This window comes from Emydura macquarii, unplaced genomic scaffold (assembly GCF_026122565.2).
Source record: "Emydura macquarii macquarii isolate MOO-44397 ecotype Brisbane River unplaced genomic scaffold, CSIRO-AGI_Emac_v2 contig_2994, whole genome shotgun sequence".
Lineage (NCBI taxonomy): Eukaryota > Metazoa > Chordata > Testudines > Chelidae > Emydura > Emydura macquarii.
The window spans coordinates 3,583,762-3,605,393 of NW_027133131.1; the positions used below are offsets into that span (position 1 = coordinate 3,583,762).

General features: G+C 48.0%; 1 protein-coding gene across 3 annotated transcripts in view; it reads right to left on the reverse strand.

Moving 5' to 3' along the window:
* The window catches only part of CSRNP2 (cysteine and serine rich nuclear protein 2), a 33,994-nt gene that overhangs the window by 4,770 nt on the left and 7,592 nt on the right, over positions 1-21,632 (reverse strand). For all 3 annotated transcript variants that reach the window (XM_067529940.1, XM_067529938.1, XM_067529939.1), the window contains exons 2-4: positions 7,098-7,352; positions 5,284-5,543; positions 805-1,101 (exon numbers count right to left, since the gene is read on the reverse strand). In XM_067529940.1, the coding sequence (XP_067386041.1) occupies positions 805-1,101; positions 5,284-5,543; positions 7,098-7,248 (708 nt within the window). In that variant the 5' untranslated portion in view covers positions 7,249-7,352. The remainder of the gene's footprint in view (positions 1-804; positions 1,102-5,283; positions 5,544-7,097; positions 7,353-21,632) is intronic.

Below are 21,632 nucleotides of genomic sequence, written 5' to 3' on the forward strand. Positions count from 1 at the left end.
TACTCATGAGGATCCAGGTGTATATTCAGGCGATCCCTGCTTTGATGCAAGGGCCAGCAGGTGTTTGGTGGAGGGGGGGAGTCTCTCCCTGTATCCATTTCTGACCCTTAATCTCAAACTGCCCACCCCACCCCTGCTGCTCTGGTTCCCCTCTATCCAGGAGATGCCATGGGGGCGTTCCATGAGTCAGCCAGCAGGGGGAGCAGAGAGCCAAGTGCAGGCCATAGTTCCTGCCACACACCTAGGCAGTCTCTAGTCCCAAGCCCAACCTCAACCCAGCAGACACCAGCAGGATCCGATTACTGGCTCCTGGCTGCAGCCGCCATCTCTGAGAGACATGCTCCACTGGAGCAGACTGAACAGGGGATTCATCTCTCCACTGGGGGGAGGGAGGAAGAGGCAGGGGAGGGAAGGGATGACACCCCAGCTAACGATGGGAACCTTCCTTCCACCTAGCCAGAGGTTAATCCTCCAGGCTCTCCAGATCCCTTTCGAGGGCAGAGAGGCGGCTCAGCACAGACCAATGCTGCAGACCTAAGAGCTCTCTCACCACCTGGATGCCGGATTTGCAAGAAGGGGCTGTTACCCACTTCCGTGTGGGAGCAGCCCCTGGAAGCAGACAGATGCAGGTCTTCTCTAAGGGCGGCTCCCACCTTCCCGTCCTGCCCTGCGAGCTCAGCACTGGGGATAAGCCAGACACCTGGTGCAGAAACGGAAGCCACAACCTTGGAGCCTAGAGACCAGAGATGTGCAACGATGCAATCCAGCATGGATCAGGCCAGATCCTGGTGCTACCCAACTGACCTGGCATTTAATTCCCGCTTGGCTACAGGCACAGGCTTCAGGGTCACAGTACAGGCGGCAGTCACACCCGCATTCCTCTCGTGACAGGCGGATGGCACGCAGCTCCTGCTTCTCCTCAGCATCGATGCGGTGAACCCCCGAGGCCCGGAGCAGGGCTCGGCGCCGCTTGGTGGGTAGCGGTTGCAGAAAAAAATAGTCGTCCACCTCTACATTTTCTACATCAATGTCGTCATCGGACATGTCTTCCAGGGTCAGGCCTTCCGCCTCCTCTGACTCCACTGTGCCGTTTTTCGTCAGCTGGGGAGACACGGGCAGAGTTAGTCCCTGCGCACAGGACCTGGCACTCTGCCGCAGCACATGCCTGGTGAGACACCTGCTAGCACTAGCTCTTGGAGGAGTGATCTGCCAGGAAAGGGGAGACTCAATGAGGACCACACACCTGGGGACCCTTTTACTGCAGCAGCAGAAGCAGAGAAAGATTTTTCCTCCCAATTTTCCCCTTCATGGCATCATCTGACCCAGTCACCTACTGCCTGACCTTCCCCCCACCCCATAGAATCGTGGGACCAGAAGGGACCTCGGGAGGTCTGCTAGTCCAGTCCGCTGCACTCAAGGCAGGACCAAGCATTATCTAGATCATCTCTGACAGGTGTCTGTCCAACCTGCTCTTAAACATCTCTAATGATGGCAACTCCACAGCCTTCCTAGGCAACTTATTCCGGTGCTTAAGTACCCGGACAGCTAGGAAGTTTTTCCTAAAGTCCAACCTAAACTGCCCTTGCTGCAATCTAAGCCCATTGCTTCTTGTCCTGTCCTCAGGTTAAGGAGAACAATTTTCTCTTCTCCTTGTAACAACCGTTTGTGTACTTGAAAACGGTTATGTCCCTCTTCAGTCTTCTCCACATTAAACAAACCCGCTTTTTTCAAATTTTCCCTCATAGGCCGTGTTTTCTAGACCTTTCACCATTTTTGTCGCTCTTCTCTGGACTTTCTCCAATTTGTCCAGATCTTTCCTGAAATGTGGCGCCCAGAGCTGGACACAATACTCCAGTTGGGGCCTAACCAGTGCTGAGTAGAGCAGAAGAATGACTTCTCGTGTCTTGCTTACAACAATCCTACTAATACATCCCAGAATGAGCTTTGCTTCTTTTGCAAGTGTGACACTGTTGATTCATATTTAGTTTGTGATCCACCATGACACCCAGATCCCTTTTCACAGTACTCCTTTCTAGGCAGTCATTTCCCATTTTGTATGTGTGCATGTCTGACTGTTCCTGCCTAAATGGAGCACTTTACATTTGTCCTTATTAAAATTTCATCCTGTTCATTTCAGACCATTTTAATCCTTTCCTCCAAAGCAGTGGCTCTCAACCTTTCCAGACTACTGCACCCCTTTCAGGAGTCTGATTTATCTTGTGTACCTCCAAGTTTCACCTCACTTAAAAACTACGTGTTTGCATAATCAGACATAAAAACACAAAAGTAGCACAGCACACTACTACTGAAAAATTGCTTACTTCTCTTTTTACCATATTATAAAATCAATCATTGGAACATAAGTATTGTACTTACATTTCAGTGCGTAGTACATAGAACAGTATAAACAAGTCATTGCTTGTATGACATTTTAGTTTGTACTAACTTTGCTAGTGCCTTCTAGGTAGCCTGTTGTAAAACTTGGCAAATATCTAGAGGAGTTGATGTACCCCCCGGAAGACCTCTGTGTATCCCCAGGGGTACGTGTACCCCTGGCTGAGAACCACTGCTCCAAATGACTTGCAACCCCTCCCAGCTTGATATCGTTCACAAACTTGATAAGTGTAGTCTCTATGCCATTATCTAAATCACTGATGAAGATATTGAACAGAACTGATCCCTGCAGGACCCCACTTGATATGCCCTTCCAGCTTGACTGTGAACCACTGATAACTTACTCTGGGGACAGTTTTCCAACCAGTTATGCACCCACCTTATAGTAGCTCCATCTAGGTTGTGTTTCCCTAGTTTATGAGGCCTCACGTATCTCCTGCCCTTCCCTCCCCCAGGTCATTACAGCCAAAATGCAATTTCCCTCAGGTATCTAACACAACAGGAGCAGGGGGCTTAGCCCGCACGCGACATCAGCATCACAGGGGGATCTGGGCAATTAGTCAGCATGAACAAGCAAGCTGCTGCACACGTGAAGTCTCCCGCAAGCGGTGCCCTCCTCATCCCCTTGCTAGGCCAAGCCAGGCCAGTTTTCAACACTATAGCTTGTGCTAGCCTGCAGGGCACCCTCTGCGCTGGCTCACCGGCAATGTGCTTGGGAAGGTGTGTGTGTTCAGGTCAGAGGAAACAGGCTGCCCTCCTCCACCCTCTGCAAATGGGGAGATAAAAGGAGGCCGTCGTGTCTTAAAATATCAGGCCCCGCAGGAGAGGAGCAGAATGGAGCTGCAGCACCGCGGGCTGGATGCAGCGTCTGCTTGAGAACAGGAAAGTCAAGCCACTCCCAGCTTGCTGTGGTTGAAAAGCACGGCTTCAGCAATGCAACCGACTTACAGATACGGCTCCTGGGATGACACGTACCCCCCTCCCTCTACCCCCACACCAGGCCTGCCTCCCAGAGCAGCTGACAAAAACCTGACTCCCACCCCTCACCCCAATTCTCTTCCATTACAGAAATGAAGGAAGCTCCCTGATTGGGCCAACAGGAACAAGGAGCTGAAGAGCGGCTTCTCTTTCATTCCCTCCGTTCCCCAAACCCTTGGAAGCGGAGAATAGAATGTGTTCTTACGGCCAGGGTTTTTTTCCCCTCCTCATTTCTATTTTAAATGCAGAGAATCAGGGTTTCTAATGCAGGCATGATGGAGAAGCTGCTGCTGGAATACACAATAATACACTAGAGGCTGCTGCTTTCATCAGACAAGCCACAGGTTTGCGGAGGCAGAAGGAAAATTCCTGAGAGACACATGATGCAATAACACCGGCTTAACAACACTCGTTTCAGGAGGTCAGAGCGACTCCACCTTCATTCCCCACAATTCAGGAAGTTCCCTGCAATAGACAGCAATTCTATAGCCCTGCTTGCCACTGGGGAAGTATTGACCACCCTCCCTTGTCCACTGATAGCCCAAGCCAGGCCAGCAGGATCACATTCCTTTTCTTGGGACAGGAGCTGCACTGGGGCAAGGGATCTGGTTTAAGTCCTGTGCTCTAAGTCCTCTGGCTTCTAGCTCGTGACTGTGTTGGCTATAGGTTCTTCGTGGACTCTAGCTCCTCATCTGCCCTGTTTCTCTGTACCCATTTTTCTGCCCCACATAACCCACCCTGCAGGGGAAAAGGCCTAGTTTGAGGCATGCACTTTAAAGGCTGGATGGATTTGTGTCCATTTGCCAAGCAGGTTGCCATGGCAGCAAGAGGCTGATTTGAAGGGCTAGCTTTGCAAACAGACACGTCCATTCAGGTAAGGGAAGTTCAGTCTCTAGGCAACCTCCCACCCCCAAGGGGCACAGGCCAGGTACCTACCCATTGGGAATAGTCTGCTCCACTGATCGGGTCTTTGTACCTCACTTCTAGGAGCTGGATAGAAATTGGGCAGGTCTGCAGAAAACCTGAGAGGCTGAGAGAGGAGGTTTCACTCCAGCCCTGATCTTGCCCCAGTGTGCGAGGCTGCAGGCCATGCCCACCACAGACTTGTTCACCAGGGTCAATACCCACAACAGAGAAAAGTAAATGACTGGAGACAAAAATTACCTGTGGCAGCCCCCTAGGAAGCTCAGTCGACAGTCCCTGTTCCAGCGTCTGGCTCCCAATCCCTCCAGAAATCATTGCCACCGATCCACCCCCCACCCTCCCGCGGGGCAATTACATTCCGAGAAAGGTGGGTGGGTGGGTGTGGGTGTGGGTGTGGGAGAGAGAGAGAGAGAGAGAGAGAGAATGGCGAGGTCTGATCTGCCTTCTCCAGGCCATTTGCGAGAGAGGAATGCAGGATCATGCACGGGCTAGAGAAGGGCAACCAGGCGCCTCTATCCACCCACTCTCGGAACAGGAGAGCAAGAAACAAATCAGCAACAGCAGGAGAGAAGACATTTAAAATCAGGTAGAAGGAAATCCTGTTCACACCGCACAGCCGGTGGAATTCTTTTCCAACCAGATGCCACTGATGCCAAGAGCTTAAATAGGATTTAAAAAAAAAAAGAGAGAGACACTGCATGTTTATAGTGACAAGACTATCCAGAGTTATAGGAGTAAATATTGACAGATCTTTGGCAGGGATCTAAGCCCTCCTGCTTTGGGACTTAAGTCAACCCATCACACTATGGGAGGGCAGGGAAGACACTTCTTCTGGGGGCTAGTTATCCCATGTCCGCACAAATCCTGGGTTTCATGCACTATCCTTTGAAGCAGCTGCTACTGGCCGGACCGAGGATCCTGGATGGGTCACCTCCCCCAGCTTTCACTGAGCTCTTATGCTCCTTTACTCCCCATTGTCAGTGATACCTTCATTTTCTTGGCATGAAGTTTCTCCTCCTTGAGGTGTTCCCGGAGGATCTCCCGATGATTCACCTCTTGCTCCTGGGCGAACTCGCACAGCGTGTACCTGCGGACGGAGTTGTGGCGCTGGGCCATGCCCAGGGAGCTGCCCCCTTGGCTGGGCACACTGGTGAAGCCCTGGCGCCGGGCAAAATAGTACACCGTCACCTGGTCGAAACGCACATTCTTCCTGCGCAGCTGCTTCTGCCTTTTCAAAATGGATGTAGCTGAAAGGAGAGAGAATGGAGCATGAGACACAGGGTGAGAGCACGGTTTTCTGGACGGGCCCTCTTCTGTTGCTCCCGTTCTTCCACAACACAGCACAAGCATGTACCTTGGGGAGGGTGGGTTTGCTCTGAGTTGCTGATGCGCAGCCTGGAAAAGCTGATCGGCCTATTTGAGGTACACCAGTCTCATCATTAGGAGTGATGGGAGGGAGAGGGATAAGCAGGACCTTTGTGTGAATCAGGACTGGCTGCCAACTTCCAGAGCAGACCATGCCCTGGACCTCACAGAGGAGGAATCCATGCGTGGAAATGCCTAACCCTCCTACGGCTTTGCAAGAGTTACATTCAGAGGACCTGATTTGGGAAGTGGGGGAAGGGAGGTCACGCCCAGGGATACTGACGCACTCTCTGGCTATAGCTGTCTCCAAGGGTTAGAGGGACAATGTCAAGGGGAGAAATCACATTTCCATCTGAAGATTTCTGACAGACAAGCCCCAAAATTCCTTTCACTGGGAAAAAACCTCATTCACTCTTGCTCACATTTATCAGATTATTACTTTGCCCATAATCAGATCCACTCCCCCCACCCCTTTGGATAGCATGCCACCTTCTCTGGTGCAGCAAGGGGTTTACTGCTGGTAACAAGAGTGGCAAAGCTGAAATCAAAGAGGCAGCAGCATGTGCAGAGAGAGGGGAGATGGCAGGAGAGCAGAGCCGGTTTGAAGGCTTGGCTCTTGGGCCCCCTCCAGGAGACGTTTCCAACATTGAAAGGGGGGAACAGAAAAAATTCTTTCCAAGTTCTTTAAAATCTAATCTTTTTAAATAGTACAGGAGAAGTTATTTTCTAATAAAAAATGTATATATATTTTAAGTTGAAGTTGATTTAAAATGTGGATTTGGAGGGGAATTATGAATTTCTACTTCCTCTGATCCTTCCTCCTCGCCCCGACAAGACTCCTGGCACCTTCACTTCACGCTGGAACACTAAGCAGAGATGATTTTTAAGGAAGGGGGGCAGATGCATCTCACATGCCTGAATTCATCCACTGTAGGGGCGGGGCGGGAGCTTGGGCAGCGTGGGAATTTCCCGGCTTCCATGCTGAACGTTAAAGCGTCCCCAGAGATTCTCAGGGAAGAACGAGTTAGTTTGCATAGGGAAATTATATTAAAAAAACCCAAAACAAACAAAACAAAAAATCATGCAGCTCCACCACGCTCTTGGTGGGGAGAGTGTCATGCAATTCATGTCTGCCACCCCCCTCATTTGTTAGCATCCATGCAGTTCAGTGTCAGGCAAGGTCGCCCAAATGAACCAAGTGTGAGAAGATGGAAAGGCAAGGACCAGATCTGTCCAGACTGTGCCATGACTATGTTTTCAGCTCAAAAAGCATAGACACCAGCTTTCCCCTGTGCATGATTTGCACTTGTCTAGTGAGACAAAACTGTTTTTACATGAAACGAGCTAGATGCTGGGACCTTCCCCATGGTCAGACAAGCCAAATGCCACAGAGCGGTTCTGCAGACTCCCCCATGTCCACCTGCTCAGCCACTCACGTATGAAGCCCATGGTGCTGGGGGGGTTGAGGCTATCACAGCTGTCTGCGCTATCACTGTTGGAGATCTCATCATCCGAGTGGGAGACGGGTGAGCCCACGTCCACATCTTCAAACTTCCTCTTGAGGCTGGCGCTGGCGATTGCATCCATTTGTCTCTGGGTCGCATGGAGAGCCAATGAGTGTAAAGGAGAGAGGGATCAGCCGCAGGAACGCCAACACCCACCCCAGGCTATTGCTGACGCTTGGCAGGTACCTGGGGATAAACAGGGAGCATGGGGGAGAGAGTCAGCAATCCACCAGCAGCAGGCCAAGCTTCTCTAGAGTCTGTATTGCTACAGCCCCATAGCTCACACCAATATATCTACAGGCCACTGTACAGCAGGCCCCACATCTCCAGAGCATGCATTGCTGCAGTGGCTGCCAAATGTCTTCTTGGAGAGGGGCTGCTGGGCTGAGTCCCTAGCAGTAGCTCTTCCAATTTGGTGCACTGAGACTCCAAAACTTGCTGTTACAAGCACCGATAACTCCACGCTGCCGCTCTGCACTCTGCTGCTTTTCCAACAAACCCTTAGTGTGACACTGATGTTTATGCTTTAATGATAAGCCAACACATGAGGCAGTGGAAAAATGCTAAAGAACTTTGTGCCAGGACTCCACCAAACTCTGCTGCCCACAGGATAGTCTGCTGGGGACCGTTTGGGCCAGTCACACACCACTTGTTCTTGGCCGGGGGGGTGGGGGGGGGGGGGGGGGGGGTGGTGTCGACGACGACGACTAGACCAAAGCTCATGCAGGTGTCATGATAGAACCAAGGGAGGATTGAACGCCTCCTTGGCTATAGGCTTGCCAAGATATGTCCTGCATGGAGTTTCAATTATTGATGCTTTAAGATGCCAGTTGAGTTTCCTAATCCTCAATATGTAACATGTCAGACACGTGGTCCGATACACTCAGCTGAATGGACGAAACAAATCTGGTCCAACCTCATGTGTAGCATGTGGTGCAGAAAGATACTTGCCCACAAACCCCCAAGGAAGTTGGACAGAAAGCCTAAACAAAGCAGGTTTAATTCTTAAGAGTCAGCTAGACCCAAGCTACAGTGGTGACGGAGTGTAACGGGTGGCCAAATTAGCACAGAGGAACCATATCAAGGATGCTTCAGAAGAGAATTTAATGGAGACTTCCACATACCACAGCATTAACCCACGCATCGGTTTTAGGATTACTCAGTTTCTGCACTGACTGTTACAGAGAGAAGGGTCCTAGCTTTTATAGCATAGCTACTAAATAGGCTAAAGCACGAACGTTTACCACATATGAAGGAATACAAGCTATAAAGACTTCAAAGGATTTCACAGAAGTTCAGGTGACAGGATCAGCAAACCCTGCCCTGGGATTCTTCCCATTCTTAACTAACCATCTCTTGTCGATCCTGCTCTGCAACCAGGGGAGAATTTCACTCTAAAACAAGGCCTAGGGGGAGACTAAGGGTGAAGGTGACACAGCAGTGGAGAGCTAGACTAGTCCACAGTAGAAAGAAAGGCATATGGCAAAAGATACTGGAGAGTTCTATGTTTCACTGAATATCAAGCTGAGAGAGTCAGAGTAGGTGCCCGTAGCTTCCATAAATACAGCAGAGCCCCTATCTTAAAAACTACTCGGGGATTGAGGAGTTCATGGCATTGGACATCTCAAAATTACAGAAGGTTTAATACACAAGTTGCAGTCTGGTGCATAGCATTGCTTTCTTCTTGTCCTTCAAACAATGGCAAAGCGATTTCCAATGAACTGTAGGCATTGGGATGTGAAAGGTCATTCACTTGTTCTTCATCGACATCCCTTTCATCATGAGATATTCCCCCCATTGGGAAAAATGGTTAGTGTAACTGGTCATTTATAAGCTTGGTGTTCCAAAAGAATCGAGATTCTACCATACCCCAAAATACAATCCCCAACACACATCATGAGATACGTAATTATTTACTGCAATTTGAGTGACTCTTACACCTACTTAGAAAGTCACATCTATATGTAAGCTTAGGTAAGTTTTTAAACCTATTTAACCTGGTGTAAATCCCTACATAGACACTCTTATTTCGGTTTAAGAGTGAGTGGCTTATATTGGTTTAGTTTAAATCCTAACGGATTTAAGCCAAGTGAAAATAAGCCTGGCTGAAATCAAAATAAGAATCTGCACAGCCGTTTGTATCAGTTTAACTAAACTGATTAAAATCACCCCTTTTAAGTTAAAACACATTCAGCTCTCATTTAGACAAGACCTTAGTTCAGAAGCAGCATCACAGGAAGCCAGGGGTTTCTGTATTCAAAAGCAGACACGATTCTACCAAGTTTTCATTTTAGGAGCTAGTGCTCTCCCGGGAAGACAAATGGAACAGGTCACAGGTTTACAGGGAGAGGGTGCATTTGCCAGTAACACTAGGATTGAGTTGAATGCAAAGAAAAAGGAGAACTATCTGCTATCAGTCCCATTGTTCTTGGCTTCAGCGCTGTCTTCCTAGCTGATTTCCATGCTAAAAGCAGAACTGGGACTGTTCTAGGACCAAACCATTAACTAGCCATCCCCATAATATAGTGCTGCCTAAACTAATTCCAGTCAGATCAGCGGCTCCTATCCAAGTCCCAGGAGTTGAAGGATGTTGACCATATAGGAGTCTATATAGGAGTCTACTATATAGACTATATTTTGTCTACTCCAAAGAAGATTCAAGCATTTTTGCCCCCTCATCTTCACACTAGCATACCCTAACAGGAGAGCACAGTCTATGGGAGCCCAGAAATGCCACGCACTGTATCTAGCGTCTGTAACAAACCAAGCACTTCAGAAGCTCAGTGGGACAGTTCAGAAGAGACAATCAAAGCAGCTGGTTCTCTCCCCATCCTCACTTCAAGCAGAGAGACATTTATTATAAAGCAATGTCCCTTTGCCAAGCCAAGAAACAGCAGAGCGGTGTGAAAGAGGCACCATTTCTCTTGTGCCTGACGTTTAGAGGCATGGGTCACTCAGATACAGATGATTTGGACCAGAATGACTTTGATCTGTGCCCTTCTTCCAAGGCAGATAAATACAAAATGCCCAGGGGATACCTGGGGCGGTTGACAGCCTCCAAGCACCCTGCAAGATGGATACAGGCTGCAGGGAGTGTGTCTTTATGCTTTTTAAGAAGGCATCTCTGCCAGGGAGAGACCCAGACATAAAGACCTTGGTCTTCAAGGGTGCAATCTGATGGAGAAATGGCTCTGAAGGTCAGGAGAACAACATAAGGCTGGCAAAATGCTAAAAGATATCCTCTGCAGGGTCAGGTTGGAGTTGATAGGAAGTGCCATTCAAACCATAAGACAACTATCAGAACAAGCCAAGGAGAGCGACCCCTCACACTTTACACCTTGCCCAGACAATTGTACATATTCAGGATAGTTTTTAAACCTATTTCCTCTGGAGCACGGCTGGGTTCCAGGCCACACCCCTGGTGGTGGGATTCTGAGCCTAACACCCATCAACAACCCAGCCTTCCCCTCCCCTCAGTCTCCTCTGCACTTGTCTATTCTCTTCAACACGCTAGCAACTGTTCCCATGACAACAAGTCGAACAAATGGGTTTGAAAAACATGTCAGCCGACTGCGTAGTCTGTCAGGAGAGGCGAGAGGTTCCTGACTGCAGGACAGAGCTTCCTGGGGGATCAGAAGGTTCCACGCTGGATTCCTTCAAACAAAACAGAGGGCAGTCCCACCCCTTAGCCTCCAGCTTCACACTCTTCCCTGCACCGAACAGTGAAAAGGGCACAGGTTCACTCCAGGGCTGTGCGGGCCTCCGACCTCTTCAAAAACAAGAGGAAATGAGGCTGCCCCCCAAAAAGAAGCGCTGGAGTAAAAACCTGTATTCTCATACAGCTGACACAGTAGAAAAGGAGAAGCTAGGAAGTCAATGAGTGCTTTGCAAATATCAAATTACCCCCAGAAGGCCGGGAAGTAGCATCCTCAGGTTTGTCTATAAGCAGAGTTACACCAGTTGATGAGGTGGGGATTTAAACTGATTTAGTTAACCCAGTGCCATATTTTGATTTATTTTGATTTAAACCAAGCTTATTTTATTTTTGTTTAAAGTTGACTGGAACTGGTTTAAGTTAAACCAAAATCAGTGTCAACACTAAAGGTTTGCATTGATTTGACTGGACTGAGGTCCAGATGCCTTCAATGAACTGCTGAATCCCTCCAAATTGTTGCTGCTGCCAAAGGCATCCTGCTCATCTGTTTGACCAGATCATCATTTCCCCTTTGCACTGTGTATCCAGTTCAAATGTTCTGCCTTTGCCTTCAAGACTCTGCATCTCATAACTCTTGCCTACATCTGACCTGATCTTTCACACTCCCACCTCCTTTCACAATGCCAAATGACGCTTGCCTCAGTACCCCCGTCATCATCTTCTCATCAATACATCTCGGAAATTTCTTCCACCCCCTTCAAGCCATCTCCTCCGTCAAGTCCCTCCTAAAAAAAAAAATCTTACTCCTGCCATCTTGCCTATGAGAAACAAGGGGGAAGGAAAGATGATAATAGGTTAAAGGTGTGTTGATGCCTTACTGTGTAACTAATTATCTTATTGAAATATTGTGTCACACAGCCTCTATCTTTCCCCTCCTTCATTTACAACCTTCACTCGGTGGGTCATGTTGAATCTAGACTAAGGGCTCATCTACATGGAGAAGGTAACGCTGATTACAGTAGGATGCGATTTAAAAATGGAACAACTATTCCCAGTTAGCTTCCTGTATGGATACTCTTATTCCAAATTAGTTTAATCCAATTCCAAGATGGAGTAAATTAATTAGGAATAAGGCAATCTTAAACCAGGTCCACACTATAGACATATATAGGTATAACTACGCCACTCAGGGGTGTGGATTTTTCACACCCCTGAGCAATGTAGTTATACTGACCTAACTCCCCATGTACACAGCACTACGTCGACAGGAGAGCTTCTCCCATCGACATAGCTACCGCCTCTCGGGGAGACTGATTAACTACACCGACGGGCGTAGTAGCGTCTTCACTAAAGCGCTACAGCTGCGCCGCTATACGTAAAGATAAGGCCTTACTCTGGAATAAGAGTGTCCATACAGAAAGTTATTCAGAGTAACTATTCTGAAATAACTCCCCACGTAAACAAGCTCTAATTCTTCAAGGCATGAATGAGGTATTTACATGTTTTGTGAAGTGTTTAGTATTTTTCTGGGCACTGGAATTCAGATTTTAAGGTCAGAAAGGATCATGTTATGATCATCTAGTCTGACCTCCAGCATAGCACTGGCCACAGAATTTCAGATCAGTAACGTTACTGATCTTGTAAAATAGTTCCCGATCTTGACATCTGAGGTCTCTCGAACTTACTGTCACCCCTCTCTCCAACTGTCCTTGACTTCAGTGATATTCCTATTAATGTTGGGGCTAAGAACTTGGCAAAGTTCAAAGAAGGATTGGACATTTATACGGATAACAAGAATGTCTAGTGTTATGTTAATAACAACAAAAATGTTGGAAGGGATATGAAGCCTGGTCTACACTTACTGGCAAATTTGGCGGCAGTTGATGGGAGATAGATATGCAAGCTACGTAGAGTAGCTTGCGTATCTTCCATAGACTTCCTAAAGTCTGTTCTGCGTGACATCTCCACTACTCTATGCCGGTGGGAAATTCGTTCCTGTCGACACAGCGTTACTCTTTTTCTGGAGGTGGATTTATTAAGTCAGTTTCCAGATCAACTGAGCGGGTCTTCAATTCCACTCAACTGATCTCGAGAAATCGATCTGACAGCAGCAAATTTGCTGCCGTCAGTAAAGACATACCCTAAGTCTCATGCTTCAGGGCTTGAACCAATCTCTTTTAGAAGTCAGAATGAGACGTCACGTGGGTGGGCAGATTATCCCACATCTGGTGGTACTTATACTTTCCTCTGAAAATTATAGCACTGGCCACTGTTGGCAGACACAACATCGAGCTAGATGGACCTTGGGTATGATCCAGTTTGGTAAAATTATTTTTCATCTTTTTTATTATGGTAGCGCTTAAAAGTCAACCAAGAACAAGGCCCCAATGAGCTAGAGAGTGCTCAGAGTAGTAGACAGTCCCTGAGTGCTAGGGCTCTTACAGTCTAAACAGACAAGACAAATGGGGTGGGGGAAAGGGTAGAACACAACAACAGAGTGAACAAACAGGATGACACCAAATAGCATGTTAGCGCCATGATTGTGTGTGTGGGGGAGGGGGAGGGGGCTTTAGCTGGAGGGGTGGATTAGTTAAATGGAAAAGAAAGTGAAGGAAGAGCAGACATGGAAGGGAAGGGGAATGACGGGGACAGGACAAGGAGAAGAGGGTAAGAAAGGCACATGTGGAGTGAAGTGAGGTGAAGCAACTGAGGAAGGGAGACAGATGGTTGGAGCAAACAGCCAAATCGGCAAAGGGCAGAGGAAGTCCAGTCAAAACAATAATGTGGAGTTTGCAAGACGGTTGTACGTCTATGGTTATAATCATATATAAAACCTGAGGTTGCAGAAGAGATTTCAGAAACTATGATGCTACTGCATACAGGGAAAACAGACCTTGGACATCACGCATTTGTATGTAATGGGCATCCAGAACCGTATTGGGGAAGTTGAAGCTCTTCAGATTTGACACCTTGGATCAAGCCCTTACAAAGAACCCGTAAGAACTACCAAATTCTCTCAAACTTCATGGCCTGGTATGATTCTTATGGGAGAAGACAGCAACAGAGCAAGCTCCCTTCCTCACAATCAATTAGAGGAAACAGTACTCAGGGCCGAATGGGGTATCCCCTCCTTTTCCACTCTGGCTTTGGCCATCATCCACAGAAGGCAAGAGACATTTGAAAATATTTAATGAGTGGCAGGAAGGAAGAGAAAAACAAGTAGCTTGCAGTAACAAGTGCTAAAAGACGTAGCGCCTTTTTTTGGCAGTGCAAAGCTCTGTTTCACATCTGATGCTAGCATATTACCTCAGCTGAGTATTAAGTGACCTGATCTCTCCGTGAGGAAAAAAAACCCCAAACTGCCAAGAATTTAACTAACAACGAACTCCACTGAATCTCCAGATTGCAGTGCACCTCTGAATTTGTTCCACTCAGCAACACATTGTGTAGGTGGAGCCTGCCCCCTCCAGAATACAGCCTGGCAGAAGTTGTGACTTAGGGTGGCGAAACTCATTAGGACAAGAAGCCATGTGAATGTTCAGGGTTAAGAGGTTAACAGCAGCATCCTGTCTGCTACTCCCTGGTAAGCCATTGTTTGCAGTCCTGCTGGCTTACTCAGATGCCCATGCACAGTGGAGGGGATTAACCTACAGAACAAGCTGCTTGTTCTCCAAGACTCATCTCAAAAAAAGAGGCGCTATTAATATAAGTAAACCTCAGGAGACATGCCCTGGACCCTTCTGCAGCAGCAGACCTCGACAGCAACAGAAGGGGGCTCTAAGGCTGTCCTCTCCAAAAAAAGATCCACAGTTCAATGGTGGGATAGATCACCTGCTTCTCATTACAGGAAGGAATTTCAAATATTTTCTGAATAGCCCCATGGGGCTGGGAACAAAAAGTGCTGGTAGAAAAGGCAAAAGAGAGCAGCAGGAGTTGAACAGTGAAAGACTTCTTACAAAGAAGCCAGCAGAACCAAAGTGGATCCTTCTTGGGGCGATGGGGGAATGGAGGGGGGATTTCTTTGGAGAGGGGAACAAAGATGAATTTGAGGAGGGTGCCAGGGAGGATGAGAGAGCAGGGAGAGAATTTCAGCTAATCCTGGAAACCAGAAATACACAAGCCAATCACCCTACCCAGAGAAGCTTGTTCTTCATCAGCTCAGTTCCTTTTTCCGGTATGCAGGGGCGTGCAGCTGTCCTGGATAGCAGGCACATCCTGCTGCGGGGTAGAAGAAAAGGCCAGTTTCATTCATTCACTGCATCAAATGACTTGACTTTACAGAAAAAGTTCTTGTAAAAAAATATTCAAGACACAGCAGCAGACCTGTGGAGCCTGTGACCCAAGAGACGTGCATCTGCTAATCCCTCTACAGGGAATAAGCCTGCGGGTAGTGCTTGCAGATACCGTGTGCCAAAAGCCTGGCACCAGGGAAACTTAAATCTCCCCTGAGCATCTTTCTATTAGGAGACCCACGCTTGTACCACATTCACTAGGGCTATTCACTGGGATTAAGATTTTGGCATGTTATCAGAGCAGGACAAGCGCTACTTGCAGTGTTGGCAGAAAGGGAATATTCATGCCTCAAATTTGACTGCTTTTAAAAGACAAAATGTCGTCTTAGGTAAAATCTTTCATGACAAACTGCACTAAGAGTTAGATACAGTTAAAGCTGCAATGGTGAAGGTCCTCACACCAAGAGTGGCGAGCTTGAAGGCAGAGAGCACAGAAAGACTAAAGATACAAGGTCAGCTGGAGCAAAGCCATGCAGTTTCCGGAGGGAGAAAGCTCTGAAGGAAAGGGTGAGAATGGTCGCACTTTGCGCTGGAGAGACGGTAGATGCTGAATTCTGCAGAGCAGTGACTTTGGGAGGCCAAAGACAACGCCCTTGACATAGTTAAAGGTTGACGCTCAGGACAAGAGGGTGAGCAAACAGTTCTGGTAGATAGATTAAAGGGCATGGGATCCCTAAGCATTGCTGGGGAGGTGAGGATAGGCAGGTATGCATGGAAAGATGGCAGGAGGAAAGCTTAGTGCCAGCACAGCAAGATGCTGCTTTTTTGGCAGTGAATTCAACACCAGAGAAGAATTCTATCAGCGAAGGTGGCAACAGCAGAGATAAGAGTCTCTTAACGTGGCAGTATTCCTTCAGAATTTCTAAGCTCAGTGGGAGCCACAAGGAGGAGAGGCAGTAGGCAAGGGAACTCCACCAGGAAAGTCCAGCCAAGGACAGAAGTTTCTATACTGCGCTCCATGGCTGGTCACACAAGGTCAACTCTCCTGTTTAATAAATGGAAACATCATATAAAGAAGCTAAAAATCTTAATTCTTCCATGTCAGCAATTGCTGTGGTTGCTTGGGTTGTTAGCCTGAGCAGAAGGGGCAATGGAGATCCACATCATCAGGAATGCAAGGATGGGAACGTCTCCAAGGCAGCCTCTCCATTGAGATATGGTCCACATAATGAAGAAGTTTGAGGCTGTCATGCCCAAACGCTGGACAGAACTTCTCATGGCATCTTTGTACCTGGATCTTCAAAAAGGCCAACGGCTACCAGTTCAAAGCTAGTTAGTACTGGACTGATTAACGAGCAAAAGATCCGTGAGCCCTACCAGTGACATACTATAGCTGGAGAACCAAGTTCCTTGTTTGTAACCCATTACAAATTTAGCAGGTAGCAGCACACACCTGTCATTCACCACCAGGTTCCAGCCTTCAGTCACAATTAGAAATCCTTCCGTCAACACACGACCACTGGAGGTGGAAAGCTGCTAGAGAATTTTTAAATCAGTCACAAAGACTTCCTGTTGGCAAAAGCAGCACAGAAAATACCAAACAAACAAACACCTACCAAGTAATGTCTGGGGAGGAACATGACAGCACATCCCAATCCATCCATTCTCACGGATCTCTGGTCAGCGGGCCAGAAAAACCCCCGGGAAGATTGGCGAGTGATTTCTTTTTGATGCCACACTAGCCACATAAAAAGACACCACTATTGTTCCTGAAGGCCATTTGCAGCTTCATGTGCATAGTCTTCCCAGCTTCATCTACCATGCTCCCAGGAAAAACTATTTGGTCCTCTCCCTGCCCATGGGCTGAAGGAATAGCCTTAGTCAGATCCTTCAAGTCTGCTACTGCACTGGCATCGAGCTAGTCTCCAATGGTGCCACTTTCTACTTCAGAAAAAAGTTTAATATTTCTTCCCTTTCCTCAGCCCGTAGAGTTTCAGGTGAGATTAAGCTTCAGATTTTGGGGTTTGCCCCATGATCAACTCCCTAGAACACTTATAGAGTATCAGCACCGCATTTTCAAAAAATAAAAAAAACAGTAGTGTAATTTTTGTAACTGTGTTCAGGGCAGGTTTTCACACTGCAGAATGCAGTGGCTAGCCTGCTCATGTTTACACAGAGCAGCTATGGGAACACAAAACGCTGATCACTCCAATATGGCAACTTTGGTTTTATCTGTGTCTTGAAATAATCAGCTTGTAAATGATAAGAGGCAAAAGTCAATTCTGTTTGCACATGACTCCTAGAATAGATCTTTGCTCTAGGTCATAGATGTCACACACTCAGTCCACCTGCTGCATTTATGTCAACTTCATGGGGGTAGTCAGGATCTGTAGCTTTAAATTAAAAAAGACAGTTTCTAGCCCATGTCTATGAAGAAAACCTTCCAAACATGATTCAAGTGTACGCAATCTTGCACTGCTTTCCCGAGTCTGTGGGCAACCTAAAAGAGAAGGTTACTTACCTGTAACCGGAGGTTCTTTGAGATGCATGGTCCCTATTTGCATTCCAAACCTGCTCTGAAAGGTTTTCTTAGCAGTATCCGTTGACCCACACGTGTGACGTGCGTCCCTTTGTGCTTGCAGCAAAGGGTACAATAGGCTGTGCAGGTTGACGCCTCTCCAGTGGCCCTTTTACCATTGAGTACTCCAGTCCACAGTAGAGGGTATGGATGGTTGGTATTGGAATACAAACAGGAACCACACATCTCAAAGACCCTCCAGTTACAGATAAGTAACCTCCTCTTCGAGTGATGGTCCCTATATGGATTCCAAATGTGAGTGAGTAGCGAGCAGTGATCAGTGTGGAGGCGGGTGCAAGGATGCGAGAGGAAGTGCAGCCTGCAGTACAGCACAGTCAATGCAGCGTCCCCAGTTGCCCATTGGGTGATGGCATAGTGGGATGTGAACGTGTGCACGGAGTGCCGTGTTGCTTCACGACAGATGTCTTGCCACGAGACCTGCAGGAAGCAGACCACCATGGCTGCCTGCGCTCACACAGTGCGGTGTAACTATCAGGTGGCAGTATGATGGACAGCATGTAGCACTCACGGATGCACCCAGAGACCTAGTTGGAAATTTGGGCCCTTGGACTGGTCAGCAATGGCTACAAACAATTGTGTTGATGTACAAAAGGCACGGGTCCTATGGAGGTAGAATGCCAATGCACAGCGGATATTGAGGAAAGGCAGGACCCTATCTGCCTGGGAGGGGTGTAGTTTGGGACAGAAGACGGAGTTAGATGCACTGATTGAGGTAGAACTCCAACACCCCCTTGAGGAGGAACTTCGGAAGAAGCCGTAAGGGAATTTTATCTTTGTGGAATACAGTGGGGGAAGAGGGGAAGTCAGCCATTATAGCTGCCAGTTCGCTGACCCATGTAGTTGAGGTAATGGCCGCTAAGAACAGGACTTTCTTGGAGAGATGGGAGAGGGAGCACATTGCCACTGGCTCAAAGGGTGGTTTCGTGAGGGTGGACAGAACAAGATTAAGATTTCACAGGGGTGTGGGCTGGAGTACTGGTGGGAAGGATGATGGTAGTGGGTGTAAACAGAGGCACCATCCACGGGGGAGGGAGAAAGGCATTAAGTACTGCCAAGTGAACCCATATAGAGCCGAGAGCAAGGCCTGATGTTCTGAGCACAAGAAGGTAATGGAGTATGACAGGTATGGATATCGTACTCAGTGGATGGTGAGAGCCCATGAGATGAATGGTTTCATTGAAGCTGGATAGCAGGCCCTGGTGGATTCCCTCCTACTTTAGGTAAGTGTGTGTCGCAGCAGGGTGGAGCATGCTTTGTCTACCTTTGAGTCCCATCCAAAAACCAGGCCATGAGGTGAAGAGGGCCTGGATTGGGATGCCGGACTTGGCCCTGGGCTTGTGTGAGGAGATCTGGGAGCATTTGAAGGTGGAGTGGTGTGCGGGTGGAGAGGCTGAGGAGGACCATGAACCAAAACTGACAGGGCCAGAATTGGGCAGTGAGTGTCATGGTAGCATGGTCCCAGTGAATCTTGCGTAGCACTTGCAGGAAGAGGGGAATGTGGGGGAAGGCGTAGTGGAGGTTGCCAGTTCAGGGGTGGAGAAGAGAGTTGCCCTGCAAGTGCTCCCCCAGAACAATAGAGGGGCAACTTGCCATTCTCTTAGGTGGCGAGATTCCAGCACAGGGTGCCTTATTTATGGAAGAGATATTGGACTATGGCCCTGTGCAACTCCCACTTGTGGTTAAAGTAAGAGTCCTGCTGAGCGCATTTTGGCCAGGGAATTTTGGGTGCCCAGAAGGCACATGGCTTGGAGCATCACATGGTGTTTGAGGCACCAGTTCCAAAGGTGGATGGGCTCGGAACAGAGGGAGGGAGACGGCATTGCCCTGCTTGTTGATGTACACTACTGCTGCGAGAGAGAGAAGTTGACTGTGGTGGGACCAAATGAGAGGGACCAACCTGTTATAGTTGTTAAAGTCATACTTTGCCAATTATCTGCTCTGCTAGCCATGTGGAACTGCAGTCCTGATGAGGAGTAAACTATCTTGCCTAGAAGGACCCATCCTCTTCGCTGTTCTGTCTGAGGGAGTAGATTTTTGCAGGTGCTGGTGTGCCCACTCCACTGCTGTATGGACCACGAGTGAGTTGGGGGGCGGAGCAGGGGGGAGGGGGGCGTAAAAAGAAAGCCTGCCCCTCTCTTAAGCAGGGACGAAATACTACCTCTCTCTGCTCTCTTTGGTGTGGAGGCACAGGAGGCAGGAGTGCATCATACTGTCGTCATCAGTTGCAGAATGGCCTCACTGATGGGGACTGCTGCCCAAGGGGGCCCCTAGGGTTGGAGAAGAGGGAGGATTCCCCCAACAGGGAAAAACTACACAACCAACCATCTAAGAAGAACTATAAAACACTAAAACAGCCATGTATAATTATATACAGGACATGGAAAGCAGATCACTCTCTTAACAAGCTAAGAGTGTGAAGAAAAAAGGGTTCCAACTCCAGCCATGCAGCAGTAAAAGGGACCTGAAGAGGCATCGACCTGCACGATCTATTATACCCTCTGTTGAGAGCATGAGGGGATGCACGACACCCATGCGGGTCAACAGACACTGCTAAGAAAACCTTCCGGCTCTGGTTCATGCGCACCTATGTTTGGAATACACATAGGGATCGTCACTTGAAGAAGAAATAATGCTTCAGAGAAGTGTGAACTCCCTGTCCTGCATCAGTCTCACAGGGGTGTTAACTCTAGAGGCCAGTGCTGACAGCCCTTTACTATTTCACTACTGGTCTTTTTTGCAGATGGATGGGGAAGGGAGAGGAAGAAAGTATGGGTTTCCTGGAGCAGGTGGGAAAAGGAGGAAGAAAGGAGAAATTGCAGGAACCCTAGAGGGGAGCATATTCTCCCACTGGACAATGCTCCGTATGACAATAAGGCACTGAATAATAAATGACAACTAAACTTTTAGTTCCACATTCTCCCCTTGATTGTTGTGCAGCCCCACTGTGGCTGAAGGACAATACATGGGTCCCAACGTACAGCCAGGTCTGCAGACCATAATTAGATGTGGAATTCATCCCGCTCCACAGAATGAACTCGACACTTCTGTTTTAGGTGGCACTGGGCACCTTTAAGAATGGATTATGCTCAATCAAATCAATCCAGAAATTCAGAAAGGGCCCCTTTTATGCTGTGAGGTGTTACACTCCAATTTTCTTCAGTCAAGACAGCTTTCAGATATGAGGAATAGCCAATAAGAGCTGGAACTAGCGCTTTCACAGTCACTTGAGAGAAGTGAGGCTGCTTCCAGCAGCTATTTTAAGGGGGATGATTCTATTTGCAAATGGGTGAGGGAGGCTCACATTCCTCCAGGTTGAAGCCTGCAGAGAAAGGGGTTCACTCCTCCCTGTTGTGGGTTCAGTTTACCCAGGATCTCAGACTATGATCTCACTAGTCACCAATTATGCAGCAGGAATAACATTGCCCGGAATGACACGGCACCATCTCTGCAGAGCAACACACCCCACTGATGTAACTCTCTGACATCAGAGAGAGAACAGTGAAACATGCTGAGGGCCTGGGAAGGAGACTAGAATCCCTACTACTCCCCATCTAGAGCCCTCCACAAACATCAGAGAAAGCCACAAAGCAACACATACACTAGAGCAGCCCTTATACAGCTGCCCTCACTGGCCAGGGATCGATAGCTGCATCAGGTATAAAACAAACCGATCCTATACCTGTGCCAGCATGCAGAGTAGCAGATACTCTAAACTGTTTCAGAATAAATGTAAAGCAGCTCGCTTCAGTGAATGCCAGACAAATCTGTGTGGTCTACACACCTCCAGCAACACCAGTGAGTCTAGATTACACAACACTCCAAGGCACAACAACAAACACACCAAACACCACAAAATGATTGCACTGCCGGAGAAGAAATAGCAACCACAAGGAATCTAACCTGATGTCGACCATTCCTCCAAAAGGCAAGTAAAGTACCCCACCTTTTTTTCAAGAGCACACATCATAAAAAGCAGCCTG